Here is a 22,092-nt window from a genome sequence, read left to right as displayed (position 1 = left end):
TAGTTAGAATTGTAATGGACTAAACAGTGATGGTGCACCTTGGAAATAAGTGAGACGTGCAGGGTGTGTCAGAGTGTATGAGGAAAGTGCATGTGCTTTTTAATGCAAAGGCCCTGACAGCCAAACAGGGGAAATGAATGAATATTATGCATGCCCTCCAGCAAAAAATTACACTGAGGGGGAAAGGATCATTCGTACATGAATAAAGAGGAATCTGGGTTAGAAAGAAAACACAAGTGAGGACTAAAACCATGTGCAGAATGAAGAGTATAAATGCTTTACTGGACGAACACAAGTGTGGAATGGAAGGACTTGACCTCAGAGGTTAAATAAATATATTTTAAAGTACGGGTAACAGGGAAAAGAGCTAGTGTAAAACATGAAACCCATTCCGTGACTTGGTGCTCGGTGGTCCAGGGAGGCTGCTATCATTCTAATGTCATGGCCTAGTTAAGTTAACAGAACTATGCCTGTTTACACCATCTGAGGATCTGGGCTGATGGCTGCAAAGGATACAACCAAACCTAAATTCTCCCTTGCTAGACAGGAGAAATATTAGAGGGAATCTGGATAATGCTGGAGCGAGTGATCAAGAAACTGGAACCATGGGCGGGGGGCATTAAAGGCCGGGGGAGGCTAAGTCTCCCCCTAATCCAGGCCATGTCCCCACGCACACTCCTCCCAGAGGCTCCGCCCTTGCTCCCCTTCTCCCTTGAGGCCGGCAGGGGCTCAGCTCCAGCCAGTGGCCTGGAGCTTGGGGCTCAGGTGGATGGCCAGGGGCTGGATTGAGCCAGTGGCAGCCTGGGGTGGATGGCTGGGACGGGCCAGCCAGAGCTTCTCCAGCCGGGGGAAGGGGTTCGGGCCTCCAGGAGGCAGGGGAGCAGGGCCTCAGGTGGAAGGGGCAGGTCCGGGGGGCTAGATTCCCTGAACGGGGGGGGAGAGGGGTTCATCTGCCACCCATGACTGGAACATATGAAGACTGACGACTGGCATTGAGGAAGTGAACAAGAACAGGAGCCTTTAACAAGTTTAATTAAAGCTGCTCTGGAAATGGAACAGGAGAGAACTATCAACTGACGAGAAAATAATGGAACTCTTCCATCGAGGAACAGAGAGGAAATCTAGGTCACTGGAGACTGGTAGCTGCACACTACATTCTGCCAATGGAAGAGATAGCTGAAGTAGTTGGGTCTTCACTAGAGCTGAGCAAATACTTGATAGTTTGGTTCAGTAGCCAGACTGAAAAACGTCCCCCCTCCCGGCCCCCAGTGTGGTTTGTTTCAAAGCAAAACTGAATTTTTCTTGCTGAAACAAAAAACCAAAAAGGTTATTCAAGTCAAATGAAATGTTTTGAACATCACTTTGAAACGAAATGTTGATTTGAAATGCAATGTCAGAATGAACTGACATTTCAAAAGATAAGGGTTTTCCAAGTTATTTTGGCTGAAAATGTTCCTGAATTCACAAATAGTTTTGAGGCCCTGAAAAATGCATTATTTAGCAAATGTACTATTTGCTGAAATGTTTTTGCCCAGTTCTGTGCATCTCTCATGTGCAATGGGGCCCAGGTGGGTTAGTAGCTTGTGGCACAGTCTTGTAAAATACTAGTGGAGTGCCACAAGGACTGGCACCGAGACAACTGTGCTGGCTTCAAATATCCGTGCTGGCAAGAAGGGTCGTGCAACAAGGTGGCAAAATTAGCAGATAGCGCTCTGCCCGGAGTCTCACGCAGAGACTGTGGGTTTAGGAGCACGGAAAGATGGTGACACCTCAGACCCTGCCTTTCCTCCTTCCACACATGCCTGATTTGATTACCTTGATTAACCCCTGCTGTGCTGCACAGATGCACCCAGCTTGTGTACATCGGAGTCTCCCATTAATCTCCATTGCGAAGATCTAACAGATGGATAGTGGCTAGTTGGAGAAATCAGAGTGCTGCACCAATTGACAGCCTAGGGCCACCTCCCATATGCCAAGGAAAGTGTCCTGCTAGCCCCTGGTGACTGTGAACTTCAGGGCCTGTGGTAGGAGACAGTCACCACTGCGGCCTGACATACAAAACGTGTATTACATCCAGGGGCGGCTCTAGACATTTTGCCGCCCCAAGCACAGCAGGCAGGCTGCCTTCCGCGGCTTGCCTGCGGATGGTCCTCCGAAGCCGCGGGACTAGCGGACCCTCCGCAGGCAAGCCGCAGAAGGCAGCCTGCCTGCCACCCTCGCAGCGCCGGCAGAGCACCCCCCGCGGCTTGCCACCCCAAGCATGCGCTTGGCGTGCTGGGGCCTGGAGCCGCCTCTGCTTACATCACCTCTTTTGCTTGAAGGCCTTTTATTAGGTCCTGCCCAGTTCCCACAGTTTGAGAAGTTGGAGGATCCCAGGCCATGGCAATATTCATTTATTTCATTATATCCGGCGTACCTAAGACACCATCTGTAAAGAACACCAGAAATATCACACACACACAGGTCAATCTGACGATACAGGACTTCTCAAGCCCTGAAAATAAGTGTCACCGTCAGTTCAACCCCAATCACACACCTCCTCCTAGAGAAACAGACAGTGTTTTGCATCAGACACCTGGAGAAATGGCTGGTTTAGCATTGTGTCATGAAGGCCACAGAGTGTGTCAGAAAACAGGCAGGGGTGCGTATTCATTACCCATTGTTGGAATGGCTGACTGACTATGAGTTTGTACGGTCCAGGGGGCTGCTGAACAGGACAAGATGCACATTTCTGGGGAGCCAGGCTGGGACTGAGGGACATGCGGGTGTCGCCCCGTATATAGTTCATGGATGGCTGGGCCCTAGCCCCGTATATAGTTCCTGGATGCAGCCCCTAGCGTTCATGTATTCAGCTAGGGGCTGCATGGGGTTTGCTATTCACCAGCAAAGCTGTATAAAAGACATCCCCAGGCTGGTGGCTTAAGGGGACACTGCTGTTCAACAGTCCAGATTGTACCCTGGGAAGTGTCACAGTAGGTCAATACCATCACCTAGAATTGTTTGCAGCACTGCATTCAGGGCTGGCTGTGACACACCGTTAAATCTGCTCCTTGAGAGAGGCACTGCTCAGTAAGCCACCGAAAGACTCCATTCTGTACTCCCTGAAGTTTCTGAGTGGTTCAGGTGTAGTCCCCAATATACTGCATTGAAGTAATTCAGTCTGGACATGAGAAAGGTTTAGATAAGCATAGCAAGGTTCACGTCCACCAGGAATGGCTCCAGCCTGCTAGCCAAGCACAGAATGATAAAAGCACTGTTGCTATCGGGACGTCTGGAAGCAGCTGAGGAAGCAACAAGACCCCTCCAGGTGTGTAACACAAGTTGAGCAGCCTCCCTTGGGGAAAGGAAGCCTGTATTGCAAACTTCATCTCCATTGTCTGCTCAAAACAATGGCTCTTTCTGGCATGAAAATAGGGGTTAGAAATGGAAGTGCCAGCTCATCCGTAATTACATAGTTGCTACTGAGATGGGATAGTACTGATGGTGCTAAACACTTTCCAGATGTTCATTTACCAGATGTGCAGAGGGGCTAGGGAGAGTCAGAATTATTTGAAATAATCTGTTTCAGGCAAGGATCAGATAGGAAATATTGGTATCGAAGAATTTTAATACTGCCTTTAAAGAAGCTGTTTGAATGTGAACTGGAAATATCTTTTGGGTTTGTCTGTCTTTTTCTCCTCCTTTTCTGTTCTGAACTGCTGAGATTCTGTGTTGCAAGGGATCATGGGACATGCCACATTGCTTTATTTTGACTGAAAATATTTAGAGGTTCATCCTCAAGGCCCAAATAACCTTTGGGTTTTAGTGTAGCTTGTAGTATGGGATTATTTCTGCATTAAGCTGCTCGTTCCAGAAAAGATCTCAGTCCATCTCTCTCTTAGACGGTTTTGCACTTGCCCCCGTCAGCACAGTATCGGCATCCCTCACACCTTAATTATGTTGACAAAGGGGAATTCCTGGAGCCTTCTGCCTGTCTGCTTTTGTTCATGTGGGCACTGTTTGGGGTTGTGTTGCATTGTGAATGTCGTTCCGGTTATGGTGTGAAGGCTTTATCAAAGGGGAAGGCCTGACAGCTTTTCCTGACCATGGCCAGACTCTGCATTGAGCGAATCTCTTTTGAAGTTGGTGTCACAGCTAGATCCTCTCAGCTCTGAACCCCCTATCTCTGGCTCTCATGTGCGTCATCCTGGGTTCTCTGAGCCACGTTTTCCCGGAGGAGCGGCGCTGTCTTGGCATTTCATAGATGGAAATGCAGCCTCGATAATGAAGCTGGGACCTGGTCCACTAATGACTCCGACATTCAGGACATGCTGGTAGTGGAAACGACGTGAGGCCACTTTAGGGCTCATAATGACCTAGGCCAGGCAGGAGGTGGACAGCTGCATTATTTTAATCTGCTGGAGCCTTTGCATTGCTTTCGTCGTCAGCACCAGCTACAGCAAGTTACAGGCACCCAGCGTGGCCAGCGATGGATCGCCGTGGGCGAGCCCTTGTCTGGCAGGCAGAGGTGACGTTTCTGAGCGAGCTGGAGATGGAAGAAGGCATTTTGAGTCATAGATTCTCTCGGATCACATGAGCTCAGTGATGAGTTAGATAGGACCCCAAGCCCTCACGCTACATTGTTGACCATGGTCTGTCCACGTTCAGTGGGAGAGGGGAACAGCATCTTGGCTACTTGAAAGCGTTTCCCTCTTTCCAACCAGCACATCTGCAGTTATGCCCAGGCTGAGTTAAACCAGATGCTCGTCCTCTGGGACCTGCTTCTTGGGGGCATCGTGACAATAAGGTGTGCGCTCCTGACAGGTTAATGTCATGTATGGTTACATTCTTCCAGCCGGCTTGTCTCCGCAGTGACTCTCTGAAGTAATCCTAACTGAAGGATAAGTGAGAGAGTCGTGTTTGGCAAACTCTGTGACGGTACTGGGCCAAACAAAATTACCAAGTGTTTGGGATTCCAAACCGACTGAACCTGAAGGCTGCCCCAAGACACTAACAAAGCCTTTCAGCTCAGGTTTTGTCACTGCAGAAGTTTAAGTAACAAGGGCATAAAAGAGACAAAGAGAGAGCCTTCACGCATGAGAGCAATTCAAATGCTATTCAGTTTCAAATGCAGCACTGCAGTTAGCCGAATTAAGTTACTTCATGTTTGGCATTAGAACTGTAATTTCAATACTGATTAGCACAGATCATTAGCATTTGCCTTTTTATTCATGTGTCTGATTATGTACAGAATCTGTTTATTTTTCCAGATTGTATATATTATAGGTTAACAATATCTTGAACTTTACAAAACTCTGAGGTTTCCCATAATTATTTTTGTTATGTTTCATGATAAAACCATCACCACCATATTAGGAGATTATAGCAGCTGCTGCTATTAACCTAAAAATTCCCTCATAGACTTAAAGGCCAGAAGAGACCATCATGATAATCTAGTCTGACCTCCTGCACATCGCAGGCCACAGAACCTCATCCACTCACTCCTATAACAGACACCTGACCTCTGGCTGAGTTACTGAAGTCCTCAAATCTTGATTTAAAGACTTCAAGTGACAGAAAATCCACCATTTACTCTACTTCAAACGAGCAAGTGACCCCTGCCCCATGCTGCAGAGGAAGGTGAAACCCCCCCCAGGGTCTCTGCCAATCTGACCCTGGGGGAAATTTCTTCCTGACCCCCCAATATAGCAATCAGTTGGACCCTGAGTATGTGGGCAAGACCCACCATCCAGACGCTTGGCAATGAATTCTCTGTAGTTTAGTGCCCTATCTCCAGCCTTTGGAGATATTTGCTAAAAGCATTCACAGATGGGCCATATGCCATTGTAGGTAACCTCATCGTACCATCCCCTTATCAAGTTCAGTCTTGTAATTTTTCCCCCCACAGCTCCCCTGGGAAGGCTGTTCCAGAATTTCACTCCTCTGCTGGTTAGAAATTTTCATATAATTTCAAGCCTGAACATGTTGATGGCCAGTTTACATCCATTAGATCTAGTGCCAACATTGGCCTTTAACTTAAATAACTCTTCTCCCTGCCTGATATTTATCCCTGTGATGTATTTATAGAGCGCAATCATATCTCCTCTCAGGCTTCTTTTGGTTAGACTAAACAAGCCAAGCTCCTTAAATCTCTTCTTGTAAAGTAGGTTCTCCATTCCCCTGATCATCCTTGTAGCCCTTCTCAACCTGTTTTGGTCCAGTTTGAAATCATCTTTCTTAAACATTGGAGACCAGAACTGCACACAGTGTTCCAGATGAGGTCTCACCTCTGCCGTGTACAATGGTACACTTCCCTCTCTCTACTGGAAATACCTCGCCTGATGCATCCTAGGACTGCATTAGCCTTTTTCACGGCCACATCTCATTGGCAGCTCATAGTCATCCTGTGATCAACTAATACACCCAGGTCTTTCTCCTCCTCTGTTGCTTCCAACTATATCAGTTGTTCAACAAAATTGTATCAACAAAATTGTTGTTGTTAGTCCCTGAGTGCATGACCTTGCACTATGCTCTGTTCAATTTCATCCCATTTCTATCAATCCATTTTTCAAGATTTTCCAAATAATCTTGTATAATATTCCAGTCCGCCTCCATATTGGCAATAACTCCCAGCAGTGGGTCATTCACAGATTTTATTAGCACATGCCCACTTTTTGTGCCAAGGTCATGAATGAAAACATTAAATAAGATTGGTCCCAAGACCGATCCCAGAGGAACTCCACTGGTAACCTCCCCGCCCAGCTGGACAGTTCACCTTTCAGCATGACCCACTGTAGTCTCCCCTTCAACCAGTTCCTTATTCACTTTTTGAGTCTCATATTAATCCCCATCTTCTCCAATTTAACTAATAATTTCCCATGTGGAACTGTATCAAATGCCTTCCTGAAATCCAGGCAGATTAGATCTGCTGCTTTTTCTGTGTCTAGAAAACTGGTTATCTTCTCTCAAGTTGGTCTGGAACAATCTACCTTTTGTAAAACCATGTTGTATTTTATCCCAATTACGGTTTACCTCTATGTCTTTAATTAGTCTCGCTTTCAAAATTTGTTCTGACCTTGTGCACAATTGAGGTCAGATTAATGAGCCTGTAGTTTCCAGGATCATTTTTTTCCCCCTTCCTTAACTATAGGTACTGTACTATATTTGCAATTCTCCACGCATAGGATACGACCCCTGAGTTTATGGATTCATTAAAAACCCTTGCTAATGGGCTTACCATTTCCCTATTAAAACATCAGTCAAAAGCTTTGCCCAACAAACAGCTCTTGGATATGCCCAAAGACAGTACCATTTTTTAATATTTTTCATTCTGTCTTTCAAACAATTGAGTGTGCAAACAAGCTGTATTTAGTATTCTCCTCCCAGTCCCATGAAAAGCTTTTCTCTGCTATCAGCTGATGGCCTTATTCTGCCCTCAGGTGCAGGTGCTGAACTGCCATTGGTGTTTAATGTTGTATAGGACTTTCCATGGTGCTCATTTCTATACCTGAGAACCTGGGGTACCTTGTGAATACCCCATAACAGAGGGGAAATCTTCCTTCCTTTTTACAGCTGGGGCTGGAGGCAGAAAGATAGAGTATCTTTACATTGCAGTCAGACATGCCCCAGCTGTAGACATACCCCAGCTACCTTTGATCTGGCTAGCGCAAATAACAATGGCTGTGAAGCCGTGGCAGCATGGGGAGCCACTCGAGTGCACAGCCAGGTTCCTGTAAGGAGCCAAACACATCACTGGTCTTCCACCAACATGCATACTTAAATCCTGCCCAGCGTGGCAGTGTGCCCCAGGTGACCTCTTGAAGTCCCTTCCCGCCCTACATTTCTATGATCCAGGGAGTTTGTATCTGTTTTCTTTTGTTTAAATAAAGGCACAGGATACAACAGCATGTCCTAAATATATGTTCATTGCCATGTTTTTAGAATATTGGATCATAATTTGCACATGATTTAGTGGCTACTTTTTGGTTATTTTTTTTTCTTGCTGTGACTTTACACCCTGTATTCTTCATAGAAATATGCTTATGATATGAATATGGCATAACTAAGATATGTTTGGTACCAGAGATGGCTTTAGGCCGATTCCCCGATTCCTGTGAATCGGGCCCCACGCCTCAGAGGGCCCTGCAGTGTCTGGAAGAGGGGCCCCACAAAGTAAGGCCACGGAAGACAACTGCTGCCGAGGAAGGACCCTCCGGCGAAGTGCTGCCGGAAACAGCGGCAACTGATTGAGCTGCCACTGAATTTCCACTGCTATCTTTTGTGGCAGCAAAAATCGCTGCCGCTGTCTTTGGCAGCATTTTGGCAGCAGCTCTTTCGAATTGGGCCCCGCAAGTCCTAAAGCCGACCCTGTTTGATACAACATGGGTCATGCGAGATATCATTGGAAAGGTTATGATTTACTGAATGTGATTATCTAATTTGTAGGCCTGTATCATTTCTGTATCTAAAGTTAGGAATATTGGCTATGTAACAATTACAACTGTGCGTGTACCTGGGAAACACCCGCCAGGCAGCAGGCCATCAGCCTGGATGGGCCATTAGGAAGAAAGAGTTGAGCCCAGGCTGGAAAAGGGATCTGGTCTGTGAATATGGTGTCTGAAGATTTAAGCTCCAAGCAGGGTAGCTAACCTTCAAGAATTTTTACATCCTGCCCAAAAGCAACATTTAGGGTGAGAAATTACTTTTTGAAACCAGCCTCTTTAAAATCTTGAGCTTAGTATGTGTGTTGTGTTTTATTTGCTTAGTAATCTGCTTTGTTCTGTTTGCTATCCCTTATCATCACTTCAAATCTGCCTTTTGTGGTTATTAAGATTGGTTTTGTTTATTATAAAACCCAGCTTGTGCCATTTATAACTGGGGGCGGGGGAGACAAGAAGTTGTGCATATCTTCCTCCACATTGAGGGAGGGGACAAATTTATGAGCTTAGCTGGTATAGATTTCTCTACAGTGCAGGACAATCTTATTTTGGGTTTACACCCCAAAGGAGGTGTGTGCTGGGTGAATCCCCGAGCTGATTCTTCCCACACAGCTGATCTCAGGGTCTCTCTGTCCATTTGCAGCTGGGTGTGTCCCTACCTGTGCGTGTGCCGGAGAAGGCTTGAGGGCCTGGCACAGCTAAGACAGGGTGAGGAAACCCAGGCTAGTGGAATGGGCAGAACCAGTGAAACCCTAGCACATCAGGTGGCATCCTGGTTGAGGGGTCCAGCCTGTCACAGGCATGTTTTTAGAATATTGGATCATAATTTGCACATAATTTAGTGGCTACTTTTTGGTTATTTTCTTCTTGCCTACATGAGGCATAAATAAGAACTCATTGATAAGGAAACAACTAAAGTGTTGCACTGAGAAGGATTTTAAAACCATAACCTTTCCTGCCTTGACACTTGCATATTGAAAATCTTTTATAAACATTGGTGAACTAAAAGCAGGCATTAGGTGCAGTACGTCAGCTACGCAGTGGACTCCTGACAATTCATCCTGAAAGCCCCAGTGTATCAGAAATCACTTATCGTAATACTCCCGATTCAGTTCTGCAATCTATCATAATGTGCAACTTTTCTCCCCAAAAGCTTCAATTTACATGCAAGGATAACAGTATCTTAAAGCAGATGTGTGCCATTAAGTTATTAGAGCATCAGAATGCTTGGAAGCAGAAGGGACTCAGCAGGTATTAATCTTTGAATCCAAAGGGAATTACTCCACATTCTGTATAGGATGCTTTGTCTTCTTACAGACTCAATTAAGTAGCATTACTGCATAGATTCATTTGTCAATGGTAATTTTAAAGATGGAGTACCTTGTAACAGATGGTCTTTTTTCCTTTTCTTTTATTTTCCAAAGAGTGATGTGTCCTATGCCAGCTGCCAAAGGGAAAAAATAGCCTATGTTCATACCAGCTGAGTTCACACAGTATTCAATATTCTGCATGCGTCCACGTACTGAATAGAGATCAAAAGTAGTATCAGGTGCCAAGCGTGATGGGTCCACACAATGGGATCCCATGATGTGAACTCTGGAGATCTGAGCTTTAATTTGGCAGGCAATACTAGAAATCATAACTGGAGTGACAATGAGTTCCTGGATATTGACAGAGCTCAAAGATTTTCTCCTGGGCTAATTGTCTTCTGAGGAGGAGGAGTGCTCCTGGTGGGGAATCCAGGGTGACTGTTTCTAAATTACCTTTCTTTATACTGGCAGTAAATGCTAGTGGAAAATTGGCTTACTTTGGCAAGGGTGCACCCTCTGAGGACGACTGCTATTGTTCATGAATGTTGCTATAGATACTGATAAAACTAAAAGAAAAATGGGAAATATGGTAAAACTAAAACACCTGAACCTCACTAAGGCCTTGTGTTGTAAGTCCCTTCCTCTCTTCTCTCAACAGATGTAAATCTTTGTTCTGTGGCCATTCAAAAGACTTGTTAGATAGCGTTAATTAGAAATGTAGTCCTGAAATACTATTCTTTATATTGCACATTTGTTGGCATTGCGATATTTTGTCAATGGCTTTTGTTTAAGATGCTGCTACCCATGATAAGAGATTTGTCATGACTGTGTTTTAAAAAGCTAAAATAATAAGTTTGTACTGCTAATGGCTGTACGGCCCTTAGGTCATAATCCTGCAAAGATTTGCATGCATATTTAATTTTACGCCTGTGTAAGCCCATTGGTTTCAATGGGCCTACTCACTTGTGTAAAATTAAGCTTGTGTCTTTGCAGGATCAAAGTACAGTGTTAGGTAACTGAGAGCTCTGAGAGCACCGACAGTGATCTCTTTCAGCATCAGTGATACAGTCCACAACAACAACTATTCATGAAATAGCTTCTTTTTTCAAACGCCCCCTCTGGGAGCATTGTTCTGTGTGAGAGTGTCTATAGGCCTGCCTGAAATGTGGCGCTGTACGATCGCTGCTGTGCTCGGAAAACCTGGGCCAAATTCTCCTGCGAGATGGCCATTACTTTGAACAGGAATATTTTGAAAACCGAAGTAAATTTGGATTATGTCGCATATAAAACCCTGTAATCCTAAATTTACCAAAATCCATTATATTCTTCTAGCCTGTTTTAAGCATACAATCTGCAAACAAGGTGGGTGAGGTAATTCTCTCTCTCACCAGCAGAAGTTGGTCCCATAAAAGATATTCCCTCACCTACCTTGTCTCTCTAATATCCTGGGACTGACATGGCTACAACGGCACTGCATTCAATCTGCAAACAAGTCGGTTGCTCCAATTAAAGGGGTAGAAAATGGGCTAATAAGAGAAATCTGGATGCAGCCTTAACTGTGCCATCTCCAGGATAACCTAACATCCGAAATGCAATCTTTCCATTTCCAAATTATGTGTAACTGAGTTCAGGGTTTGGTGTAGTTTGTCTCACAGTGTACTTCCTTCCTAGGAATACAGGAGCTGTTCAGTGGTCACAACTAGGCACTTAAGGCGAGGTGTATATCCCATTGACTTCCGCTCACACACACCTCACTGCAGGACTGGAACATAAACTAGGGAAATACAACCTAGATGGAGCTACTATAAGGTGGCTGCAAAACTGGTTAGAAAACCGTTCCCAGAGAGTAGTTACCAATGGTTCACAGTCATGCTGGATGGGCATAACCAGTGGGGTCCTGCAGGGATCAGTTCTGGGTCCATTTCTGTTCAACATCTTCATCTGTGGTTTAGCTAATGGTATAGAGAGGACACTTATAAAGTTTGCGGACAATACCAAGCTGGGAGGGGTTGCAAGTGCTTTGGAGGATAGGATTAAAATTCAAAATGATCTGGACAAACTGGAGAAATGGTCTGAAGTAAATAGGATGAAATTCAATAAGGGCAAATGCAAAGTGCTCCACTTAGGAATTCCTATGAGTCTATGATTAAGGTTCCATGTTTGTCAGAGGCCAAGGATCCCATGGCTTCTGCGGCGGCTGGTGTGTCTGCCCCCTGGGGCCGCCTGAGCAGCTCAGGCAGCCCCTGGGCCAGGTGCACCAGCTGCTGCTGGGGCAGTCTCAGGACCCCCTAGCCCCTAGTAGCAGAAGTTTGGGAGTGGGGGGTGGGAGCCAGAGCTAGGGATTTGGGTACCTGGTGGCACTTATCTGGACGGGGGCTCCCCTCCCTGAGCTCCTAGCTCCATGTGCTGCCACTGTCAGCAGGCACCGCCCCCATATTTCCCATTGGCCATGGTTCCCAGCCAATGGGAGCTGCAGAACCAGGGCTTGGGGCAGAGTGGAGGCAGCATGTGCAGCTCAGGAACCGGGTAGGGAGCCTGCCCCAGCCCCACCAACCCTCCCCCCCAGCACCCGCGATGTTCCCCCTGCCCCACCCGAGCACCCGTAGCGGGCCCCCTGCCAGCACCCGCAGCTCCACCTGCAGGCTGCAGCCCCCAGGCCACAACACTCCCCCCATCCCCAGCACCTGCAGCATCCCCCAGTCAGTCTCCCAAGTTCCCCCACCACAATACACAAGTTTTAGTCAGGGATATATAGCAAAAGTCATGAACATGTTACGGGCTGTGAATTTTGTTGATTGCCCGTGACCTGTCCATAACTTTTACTAAAAATACCCGTGACTAAAACGTAGCCGTATCTATGATTCTATGTAGCTAAAAGGAGTGAGCTAAATTCCATCTCTGTTTCAGTTTATCTGGTGGCAGATGGAATAAGACAACAGTGCACTGATTTCTATAATGAAGCCAGCTTCCCAAGTAGAAGGGCTAAAAGCTTTTTTAAATAAAAACTCAGAACCATTTCTGTGGCCTCTGGTTTAGAGAAAGATCCAAACCTTTGCTATGGAATCATCTCTGGCTGGATGGGGTAATCTGTATGTTTGTTACATTTAAAATGGGCACATAACATTGAGAACTATTAGTAGTCCCATGTAAAAGCACTAAAATTGAAGTGTTCTTATTATTTCCAGCTCCTGTGATTGTTGTACCACCAAAAAAGATCCATAATCTAACTGGTGCCCAGGTGTACCTGTCCTGTGAAGTGAAGGCAGTTCCCACTCCCATCATCACATGGAGAAAGGTATGCCAAAAGCAGATTCCATTTTAGCCAAGAGGTTACGCAGAGTCTGCTGTGTGTAAGACAGAGAAACTGACATGGGGCCAAATCCGCTGTTAAATGTAAACGGCCAGTGGAACCAGTTTTCACCGGGAGAGAATGTGGCCCATTTCTTTTGCTCTGTTGCCATACCTGATTTCAGATTATTATAGTCATAAATAAAATGGCATTACTTAAAAATGAGACTCGAGGGCAGTCATTCCTTCAGCGCGTTAGCATGCCCCGTCTGCAAATAGGGGCTATGAACACCTGCCTCCCTGCGGGGCTTTGAGAGCTGAAGTGTTGGTCTCCCCAGTTTCGAGCAGCACTGAGCTCAGGAGAGCATCTCTGACTTACAGCAGCCCAGGGCCTGGCCTCAGCACATCCCTGCGGGGGAGGAAGGGAATTAATAACCCAAACCCCACTCAGTGCTCAGGTTGAATATTGGACTGGCTTGGCTGGGGGTGATTCTGGGCTGAAGGCTGGTCTGACATCTGTATAAGGAGTCCTCAGAGCAGCACCAGGGGCAGAAAAGAAGAGCCTCAGCCTAGGGACTCTGGCTGTGGGACAGAAATCTCTCTCCCCCACCTCCAAGGAACCAGCTCTGAGGCTAAAAGGGGGGTGGTCAGAGAGCTAGGGCTTTGGGGATGGCCAGAGGAGTGGGATGCTACGCTCCTGGGAGCTAGGGACAGACTTTGAACAAAGGCAGCTAGGCACTTCTGCCAAAACATTCAAACTAGGGTGCCTATAGTTCGGCACCTAAACAGAAGGGGCGTGGCGCACCCAGCAATTCCTATCCCAAGGGCTACGTTGGGAGAATGGGGACACTACCCCTCATCCTGCACACCCACCAGTTACTGACGGATCCAGATGGAAGGGCCAGGAGGAGCCCCAGGCTGTGACGCTGGCTGGATGTGTGCAAAGAGAAAAGTCAGAATCTGCCTGCAGCAAGCTGGGGCAAGCAGGGCTACAACCAGCTGCAGACCACCGTGTAAGAGGGTGGCACTGCCTCACATTGGCTCCTGGCCCTTGACTAGGATCTGCCTCTCGCTCCTCACAGTAGCTGCAAGAGGTTCCGCTCCATACTCCTTCCCCTCAGTGAGGGGGAAGATAATGGCATGTGTTCTTCTGTTATAGGCATCTCTCTGTGGAGCACAGGTGCACATTGCAGAAGCTGGTTGTGACGGGTTGGATCACAGAAACCCCCTTGGGAACTGCCAACCGATGTGCCTAGACTACTTCTGCCCCTGCTTTCCCTGCCAGCTTGAGACTCCAGCACCCTGTCTTGCTGAGCCAGACACTCCCGTCTGCTCCAACACAGACCCAGGGTCTGAATTACTTGCCCCAAAGCTGCAGACTTAGCTGAAAGCAGCTGACAGAAGTGTTCCTGTCTTTAACACTCAGATGCCCAACTCCCAATGGGGTCCAAACCCCAAATAAATTGGTTTTACCCTGTATAAAGCTTAGACAGGGTAAACTCATAAATTGTTTGCTCTCTATAACACTGATAGAGAGAGATGCACAGCTGTTTCCCCACCCCCCGGGTATTAATACATACTCTGGGTTAATTAATAAGTAAAAAGTGATTTTATTAAATATAAAAACTAGGGTTTAAGTGGTTCCAAGTAATAGCAGACAGAACAAAGTGAATTACCAAGTAAAATAAAATAAAATATGCAAATCTAAGGCTAATACAGTAATAAAACTGAATACAGATAAAATTTCACCCTCAGAGATGTTTCAATAAGTTTCTTTCACAGACTGGCGCCTTCCTAGTCTGGGCACAATCCTTTCCACTGGTACAGCCCTTGTTCCAGCTCAAGTGGTAGTTAGGGGATTCCTCATGATGGCTGCCCCACTTTGTTCTGTTCCACCCACTTATATATCTTTTGCATAAGGCGGGAATCCTTTGTCCCTCTCTGGTTCCCACCCCCTCCTTCTCAATGGAAAAACACTGGGTTAAAGATGGATTCCAGTTCAGGTGACATGATCACATGCCACTGTAAGACTTCATTGACCACTTGCCAGCACACACGGATACAGGAAGACTTACCACTAAAACATCCATCTACAGACAATTGTCCTGGTTAATGAGAGCCATCAAGATTCCAAACCACCATTAATGGCCCACACTTTGCATAACTACAATAGGCCCTCAGAGTTATGTTTCATATTTCTAGTTTCAGATACAAGAGTGGTACATTTATACAAATAGGATGACCACACTCAGTAGATTATAAGCTTTGTAATGATACCTTACAAGAGACCTTTTGCATGAAGCATATTCCAGTTACAATATATACATACTCATTAGCATATTTTTATAAAATCATATAGAGTGCGTCACACTAGTAGAGGCAGCAACTTGTTGAGCTCATACCTGCCAAATGCAGAGGCAACACACCGAAGTGCATGATGCTTTTAAAGTATTCCATATCTACGTTAACAGTATGCCAATGTCATTAAACCCCACAGGTCACAGAGTCACCCAAGGGAATTAAACTCCTGGAAGAATTGCCTGGAGACAGAGTAAACATGGCTGTCCAAGTTCGTGGTGGTCCTTCTAAACATGAGAGCACAGGGTGGGTTTTGGTAAGTCCAACAAAGCAAACTGTACTGAGGGCAGAGGTGGGGAAAGAGAGGGGCAGGCTGATTTTGGAAGTTTTTCCATACAGAAAATACAGTACATTGCAAGCATGTGATGGTACAGTTCCTAGGGGAGACATTTTAAGAGATTGAGCAGAGTTTAAAGTAGAATGAAAGTTCGTACAATCTAGCAGACTGAATTTAAACCAGACATTTTAGTCCTTGTTTTGAAGGAGGAAATCTAAAATCCTTCCGATTTTTCATTCTTATCAAGAGTTGATTTATGGCTTCCCTTTTGTGCTTACTGTTCACATGCTGATAGTGTGATGTTCTCCTCTTTCGTTTTGCCAGATTAACCCGCTGATGAAGGAAGATGAGGGTGTTTACCAATGTCATGCTACCAACATGGTTGGAGAAACACAGGCAGAAGGGAATATTAAAGTCACTGAGCAAAGTAAAAGTAAGAGGACTAACTTCCTAGAACCAGATGACATGATATAGCAGGGTAAGTTTAACATTACAAATCCACTTCAGGACCGCAGAAACCTGTTACCTTTTTTTGCATTCACCTACTCTTGTTGGTCGAAAGATACAGATGTAGAAGCAGCATGGCCTAGGAACAGGGAATCTGGAGGAGCCTGGAGATGGTTAGAGGTTGAAGCATTGGCTCAGTACTATCTTGAATAAGTCATTTTCTTCTGTCTACCTTACTAAACCCATGCTGACGTGTAGGCAGATAAAAGAAGGGCATTGCAGTGTGCTAAATACCTTAGATTTTCAAAAGCAGATACTGCTACACTGAACATTTCTGGGTAGATACGCTTATAAATATAATTGCTGTTTTTAATCAGCATTTAATGACTGCAGTGTAAATACATATTGTACATGATCAGAATGCTTGACATCTTCAGACCAAAAACCAACATTTGGTACCATATTCTAAAAATGATGCTAATGTCACATGCCAAGGAGACAGAGCAGACTTCCCTCATCTCTGACCAGTTCTTCTCAATCATCTCCTCTCCTCTGTAATATCGTCTCATGTAAATAGATGCAATTCACCCCAGGGCAGAAGGCCAGCACAATACCTGTGCTACACTTTCATCCGACTTAAGTCCTCCAAATGGGATGTAAGCGGTGCATATGCTTTGTGCTGACTCTTTTGCACCCTCAGGGTGAATCTCACCCAGAGAAAGGAGAGCAGACACCAAAAAGATAAACAAGTGTGTGGTCGTGATTTAAATAAAACAACCAAAAACGTCCTTCCGCTGATAGCTTCATCATCCCCAGAAGTGTTAAAGGCCTGATTCCCCACTGCATTACTCCAATTCTACACTGGTGCGACTCAATGGATTTCAGTGAACATTTGAATAACTGGAGTAACATAGTGGAGGTGAATTGTGCCCAGTACGTGACTCTAGCAAAGCGAGGCTGCGAAGCAAAAAGGGTGAACAGTGATCAGTGTCTTCTTGTGCAGCTCTGTGCAGGAAAATTAATGCTTATTTCTGGGAGAGAGACCCTATGTTTTAGCTGAAAGAGTGTTTTTATGAAAAAAGATACATCCAGTTTAGCAAATACATTATTCAAAGGTATATATTTTGTGCTAGTTGCAGCCATGACCATGTCTCCATCACAGTTCAGTTTTCTATACAAGTTATTACAAATCCCTGGATAATAATCTCTCAAACTGTGCTTTTTTTCCCCTCTAGGGAGAAGTGATTCAATCTTCACTCCAGGGAAACAAAGATTGTCGAGCACAGGCTAAAAACAAGTCAATTAGTGGCTTCCTTGGCTATCTTACATTATAGAATTAGGAAACTGCATTAATATTCTTGTTACGTGGTTAATGACATGTTTTTTGTACATTTTCCTATTTAGATCAATTAGATTAATATTAAAAATCTGTAGTTTATAACAGGAAAAAATGAGCAATAAAACGCTTTTCTTTTAAGCCATTTTAAAGATACATACTGTCTCGGCATTGCTTTTTATTGGCACTCCCAACTGTAACAGTAGGGGGCGGCAATTATGGAAGAGACCATTTAGTGTAATTTCTGCATGTCAGTCTTGGCCCGAAAGACAAATCACAGCAATATAACAATTGTCTTTATTTTTAAAGCAAGCCACTTCTTATGAAAAAAAAAACTGAACGTTTAATGGAGCTTTGGCAATTGTTGCTTTTGGGTGCATACAGTCACTAGAACATAACTTTAACTAGGACACCGTGTTTTGAAGAGATTTATAGTCAGAAATGGATAGCTTCCAATGTCCAAAACAGATATGGGTAGCCCTGATTTTATGAGCCCAGTACTCAGTCTACTGAGAAGGGAGCAGTGATTCATTAGATTCCAAGGCCGGAAAGGACCACTGTGATTCTCTAGTTCTGCCAAGGGCAGCAGAAATAATGTGTTTTCACTGCACTTCTGACCAAAGCAGAGATTCTGAGCAAATGGACTCCACCCCAACATACTGTGGTATGAGAGAGCACTGATGGGTTCCTACACAACAGCCACATCCCCTGACCCTTTTCAGATAACCCTTATGTGTTCTCTGTCTCACACGAGTCAGTAATTAACACTAGGTGGCCCAGTCACTAGTGAGTGACACTGGCCCTGTGCAGAGCTTCTGCACTTGAGTAATGCACCACATGAGACTTATGTGATGCATGAAATCCATGCTGTACATCAGTAAAGTCCAGTATAAGTGATGCACAGGCTGCATGCTGAGTCTCTGCACAAGGACGGAAGTCACTCTGGCCTGCGTTAGCCAGGGCAGGGGTGAGCTGGAGCCGGTTCGCACCGGTTCGCGCGATCCGGTTGTTAAATTTAGCAGCCATTTTAGAACCGGTTGTTCCAGGACAACCAGTTCTATAAGGGCTGCTAAATTTAACAAAAGCTCCGGCTGAAGCTCACCTCCCGCTCCTCTCCTGCTCCGCCCCCTTCTCCTCCCCCTCCCCTGCTTCCCGCGAATCAGATGTTCGCGGGAAGCCTGAACAGGAGGGACGGAGGCAGGCAAGCAAGCGGGGCGGGCGGGGCTCGGCTCCTGCCCTTGGGTCCGCGGGGGGCGCGGGCGGGGCTCGGCTCCTGTCCCGGGTCCGCGGCTGGGTGGGGCGCGGGCGGGGCTCGGCTCCTGTCCCGGGGTCCGCGGCGGGTCCGGGTCCGGCTGGGCGGCGCAGCAGGGCTCCTGTCCCGGCGTCTGCGGCCGGTCCGGCTGGGCGGCGCGGCTCCTGCCCCAGTGTCCGGGTCCCAGCCCCAGCCCAGCTGGGACCCCATCTCCAGGCAGCAAGGTAAGGGGAGCAGGGAGGGCGTGATGGATAGAGGGCAGGGGAGTTGGGGGGGGGGGTGGATTAGTGTTGGAGCAGTCAGAGGGCAGGGAACAGGGGGATTGAATGGGGGTAAGGGTCGGGGGGGGGAGTCAGAAAGGAGCAGGGGTTGGATGGGGTGGTGGGGGGCAGTTAGGGGTAGGGATTCCAGGGACAGTCAGGGACAGAGAGAAGGGGTGGTTGGATGGGGTAGGGATCCCGGGGTGCCATCAGGAATGAGAGAAGGGGTTGGATGGGGTGGCAAGGGGCAGTCAGGGGACAGGGAAGGGGGGGGTGGATAGGGCATGGGTGGGGGCTGTCAAGGAACATGGGGGGGGATTGGATGGGACAGGAGTGGGGGGGGGAGGAGGGAACCAGTTGTTAAAAATTTGGAGGGAGGAGGGAACCGGTTGTTAAAAATTTGGCAGCTCATCACTGAGCCAGGGTTTTAAAAATTCTCTAATACAGCACATACAGCAGTACTGATATCCCCAAGTGTTCAGAAACTCATGAGACAGAATTACGATTTTTAAGTCACTTTTTCATTTGCCAGCTGGATTCTGAGCCTGTGGGGACACTTGTGTCACATCGTAAAGCTTTTCTCTGCAACCATAAGGGCTAGAACATTTGATTTTCAGTGGAGGCTGAGGTTCCTAGAGAAAGGCCTCTCAGAAAAACATCAGGTACGACAAGTGCTAGCAACAAGTGCACGCAAGGGCTGTGCCCAGCCATTGGAGGGTCCAGAAGATGCTCCCATGGCTCAGCCGTGGTAGGAAGGGTCCTTTCCTCACCTGAGCGCATTCCCCACTATGGACGTGGCAGCTGGGGAGGGGGTTACTATGCCCAACCTCTACCACTGGGCCACCCATGCACCTCCCACACCCTGCCTCGGGGCCACACACACCCATACCCTGCCTCCACCATGAGGCCACGCTAGGGTTGCCAGCCATCCAGTTTTTGACTGGAACGCCTGGTCAAAAAGGGACCCTGGCAGCTCCGGTCAACACCACTGACCAAGCCGTTAAAAGTCCGGTTGGCAGCACAGCGGGGCTAAGGCAGATTCCCTGCCTGCCCTGGCTCTGCACAGCTTCCAGAAGTGGCCGGCATGGCCCTGCGGCCCCTAGGTGCAGGGGCAATCAGGGAAGCTCCACGTGCTGTCCCAGCACCAGCTCTGCAGCTCCCATTGGCTGGGAACCGTGGCCAATGGGAGCTGCGGGAGTGGCACCAGCCCCCTCCTGTGCCCCAACCCCCTGCCCCAAGTCAGAACTCCCTCCCGCATCCTAACTCCCTCCCAGACCCCACACTCGAACCCCAGCCCTGAGCCCCCTCCCACACCCAAACAGCCTCCCAGAGCCTGAACCCCAAACCCCTGTCCCAGCCCTGAGCCCCGTCCTGGAGCCTGCACCCCAAACCCCTTATCCCTGGCCCCACCCCAGAGCCCACACCCCCAACCGGAACCCACACCCCAAACCTCCTCCTCCACCGCAACCTCCTGCCCCAGCCCTGAGCCCCCTCCCACACCCAAACTCACTCCCAGAGCCTGTCCCCCAAACCCCTGTCCCAGCCCTGAGCCCCGTCCCGGAGCCTGCACCCCAAACCCCTTATCCCTGGCCCCACCCCAGAGCCCACACCTCCAACCGGAACCCACACCCCAAACCTCCTCCTCCACCGCAACCTCCTGCCCCAGCCCTGAGCCCCCTCCCACACCCAAACTCACTCCCAGAGCCTGTACCCCAAACCCCTGTCCCAGCCCTGAGCCCCGTCCCGGAGCCCGCACCCCAAACCCCTTAACCCTGGCCCCACTCCAGAGCCCACCCCTCCAACCGGAACCCACATCCCAAACCTCCTCCTCCACCGCAACCTCCTGCCCCAGCCCTGAGCCCCCTCCCACACCCAAACTCCCTCCTGGAGCCTGAACCCCAAACCCCTGTCCCAGCCCTGAGCCCCGTCCCGGAGCCTGCACCCCAAACCCCTTATCCCTGGCCCCACCCCAGAGCCCACACCCCCAACCGGAACCCACACCCCAAACCTCCTCCTCCACCGCAACCTCCTGCCCCAGCCCTGAGCCCCCTCCCACACCCAAACTCCCTCCTGGAGCCTGAACCCCAAACCCCTGTCCCAGCCCTGAGCCCCGTCCTGGAGCCTGCACCCCAAAACCCTTATCCCTGGCCCCACCCCAGAGCCCACACCTCCAACCGGAACCCACATCCCAAACCTCCTCCTCCACCGCAACCTCCTGCCCCAGCCCTGAGCCCCCTCCCACACCCAAACTCACTCCCAGAGCCTGAACCCCAAACCCCTGCCCCAGCCCTGAGTCCCCTCCCATACCCAAACTCACTCCCAGAGCCTGTACCCCAAACCCCTCATCCCCAGCCCCACGCCAGAGCCTGCACCCCCAGCCGGAGCCCTCACCCCTTCCTGCACCCCAACCCCCAGCCCCAGGCCAGTGAAAGTGAGTGAGGGTGGGAGAGAGCGAGTGACTGTGAGGGAGGGGGGGCTGGAGTGAGTGGAGGTGGGGCCTTGGGGAAGGGGCGGGGCCAGGGTGTTTGGTTTTGTGCAGTTAGAACGTTGGCAACCCTAGGCCATGCACCCCCCACATCCCACCCCAGGGCCACGCACCTCCCACCCCTCCTCATCCACAGGCTGATTCGCCTCCTAGAGCCGGGGCGGGACCTGCCGTGGGATCGCTCCGCTCTCCCCACTCCCACACATAAGCATGGCACGCGCAGGGGGGAGAGGCAAGCCTCAGGCTCCTCCCGCCGAGTCCGCTATAAGGTGGGGTCCCAGGCGCAGCTGGGCGGAGCCAGCCGCGGAAGTGACTCCGCACTGGAAGTACCAGGATCTATGTCATGTGGCCAGCGCAGGCGATAAAAGGGGCCAGAGGGGCCCTGGCACTCTGTCTGTCAGCGGCTGCCTGGAGCAGGGCGCGCAGGTTGGGATGCTGGCCCCAGACTCTGGTAGGACCGAGCCCCGGGCAACTTGGAAACGGGTGATAGGGGGAACGATCTCAGCTCGGGGCTGGGGGCGGTTGTAGTGCACATGCACCGGGGAAGGACGTGCTCAGCATGGTGGTGGTGGGTGGGGCACATGCGCTGTGCTGCGTTCTTGGGTCCGTTCCTGTTCCCATGTGCCGGCCGCATGCTGTGCGCACGGAGCAGGGCAAGGCGA

The 22,092-nt window shown here is 48.5% G+C and overlaps 1 protein-coding gene across 1 annotated transcript in view; it reads left to right on the top strand.

Annotated features, from left to right (window-relative positions):
* IGFBPL1 (insulin like growth factor binding protein like 1) overlaps positions 1-17,569 on the top strand; it is a 30,164-nt gene extending 12,595 nt beyond the window's left edge. Inside the window, exons 2-5 of the mRNA XM_039542818.1 lie at positions 12,913-13,022; positions 15,513-15,629; positions 15,975-16,128; positions 17,333-17,569. Of these exons, the coding sequence (XP_039398752.1) occupies positions 12,913-13,022; positions 15,513-15,629; positions 15,975-16,124 (377 nt within the window). The 3' untranslated portion in view covers positions 16,125-16,128; positions 17,333-17,569. The remainder of the gene's footprint in view (positions 1-12,912; positions 13,023-15,512; positions 15,630-15,974; positions 16,129-17,332) is intronic.
* Positions 17,570-22,092: the final 4,523 nt, after the last annotated feature.

This window comes from Mauremys reevesii, linkage group 6 (genome assembly GCF_016161935.1).
Source record: "Mauremys reevesii isolate NIE-2019 linkage group 6, ASM1616193v1, whole genome shotgun sequence".
In the NCBI taxonomy this organism is placed as follows: domain Eukaryota; kingdom Metazoa; phylum Chordata; order Testudines; family Geoemydidae; genus Mauremys; species Mauremys reevesii.
The sequence above is the reverse complement of the archived record's forward strand: the minus strand, read 5'-3'. Positions and strand labels throughout refer to the sequence as shown.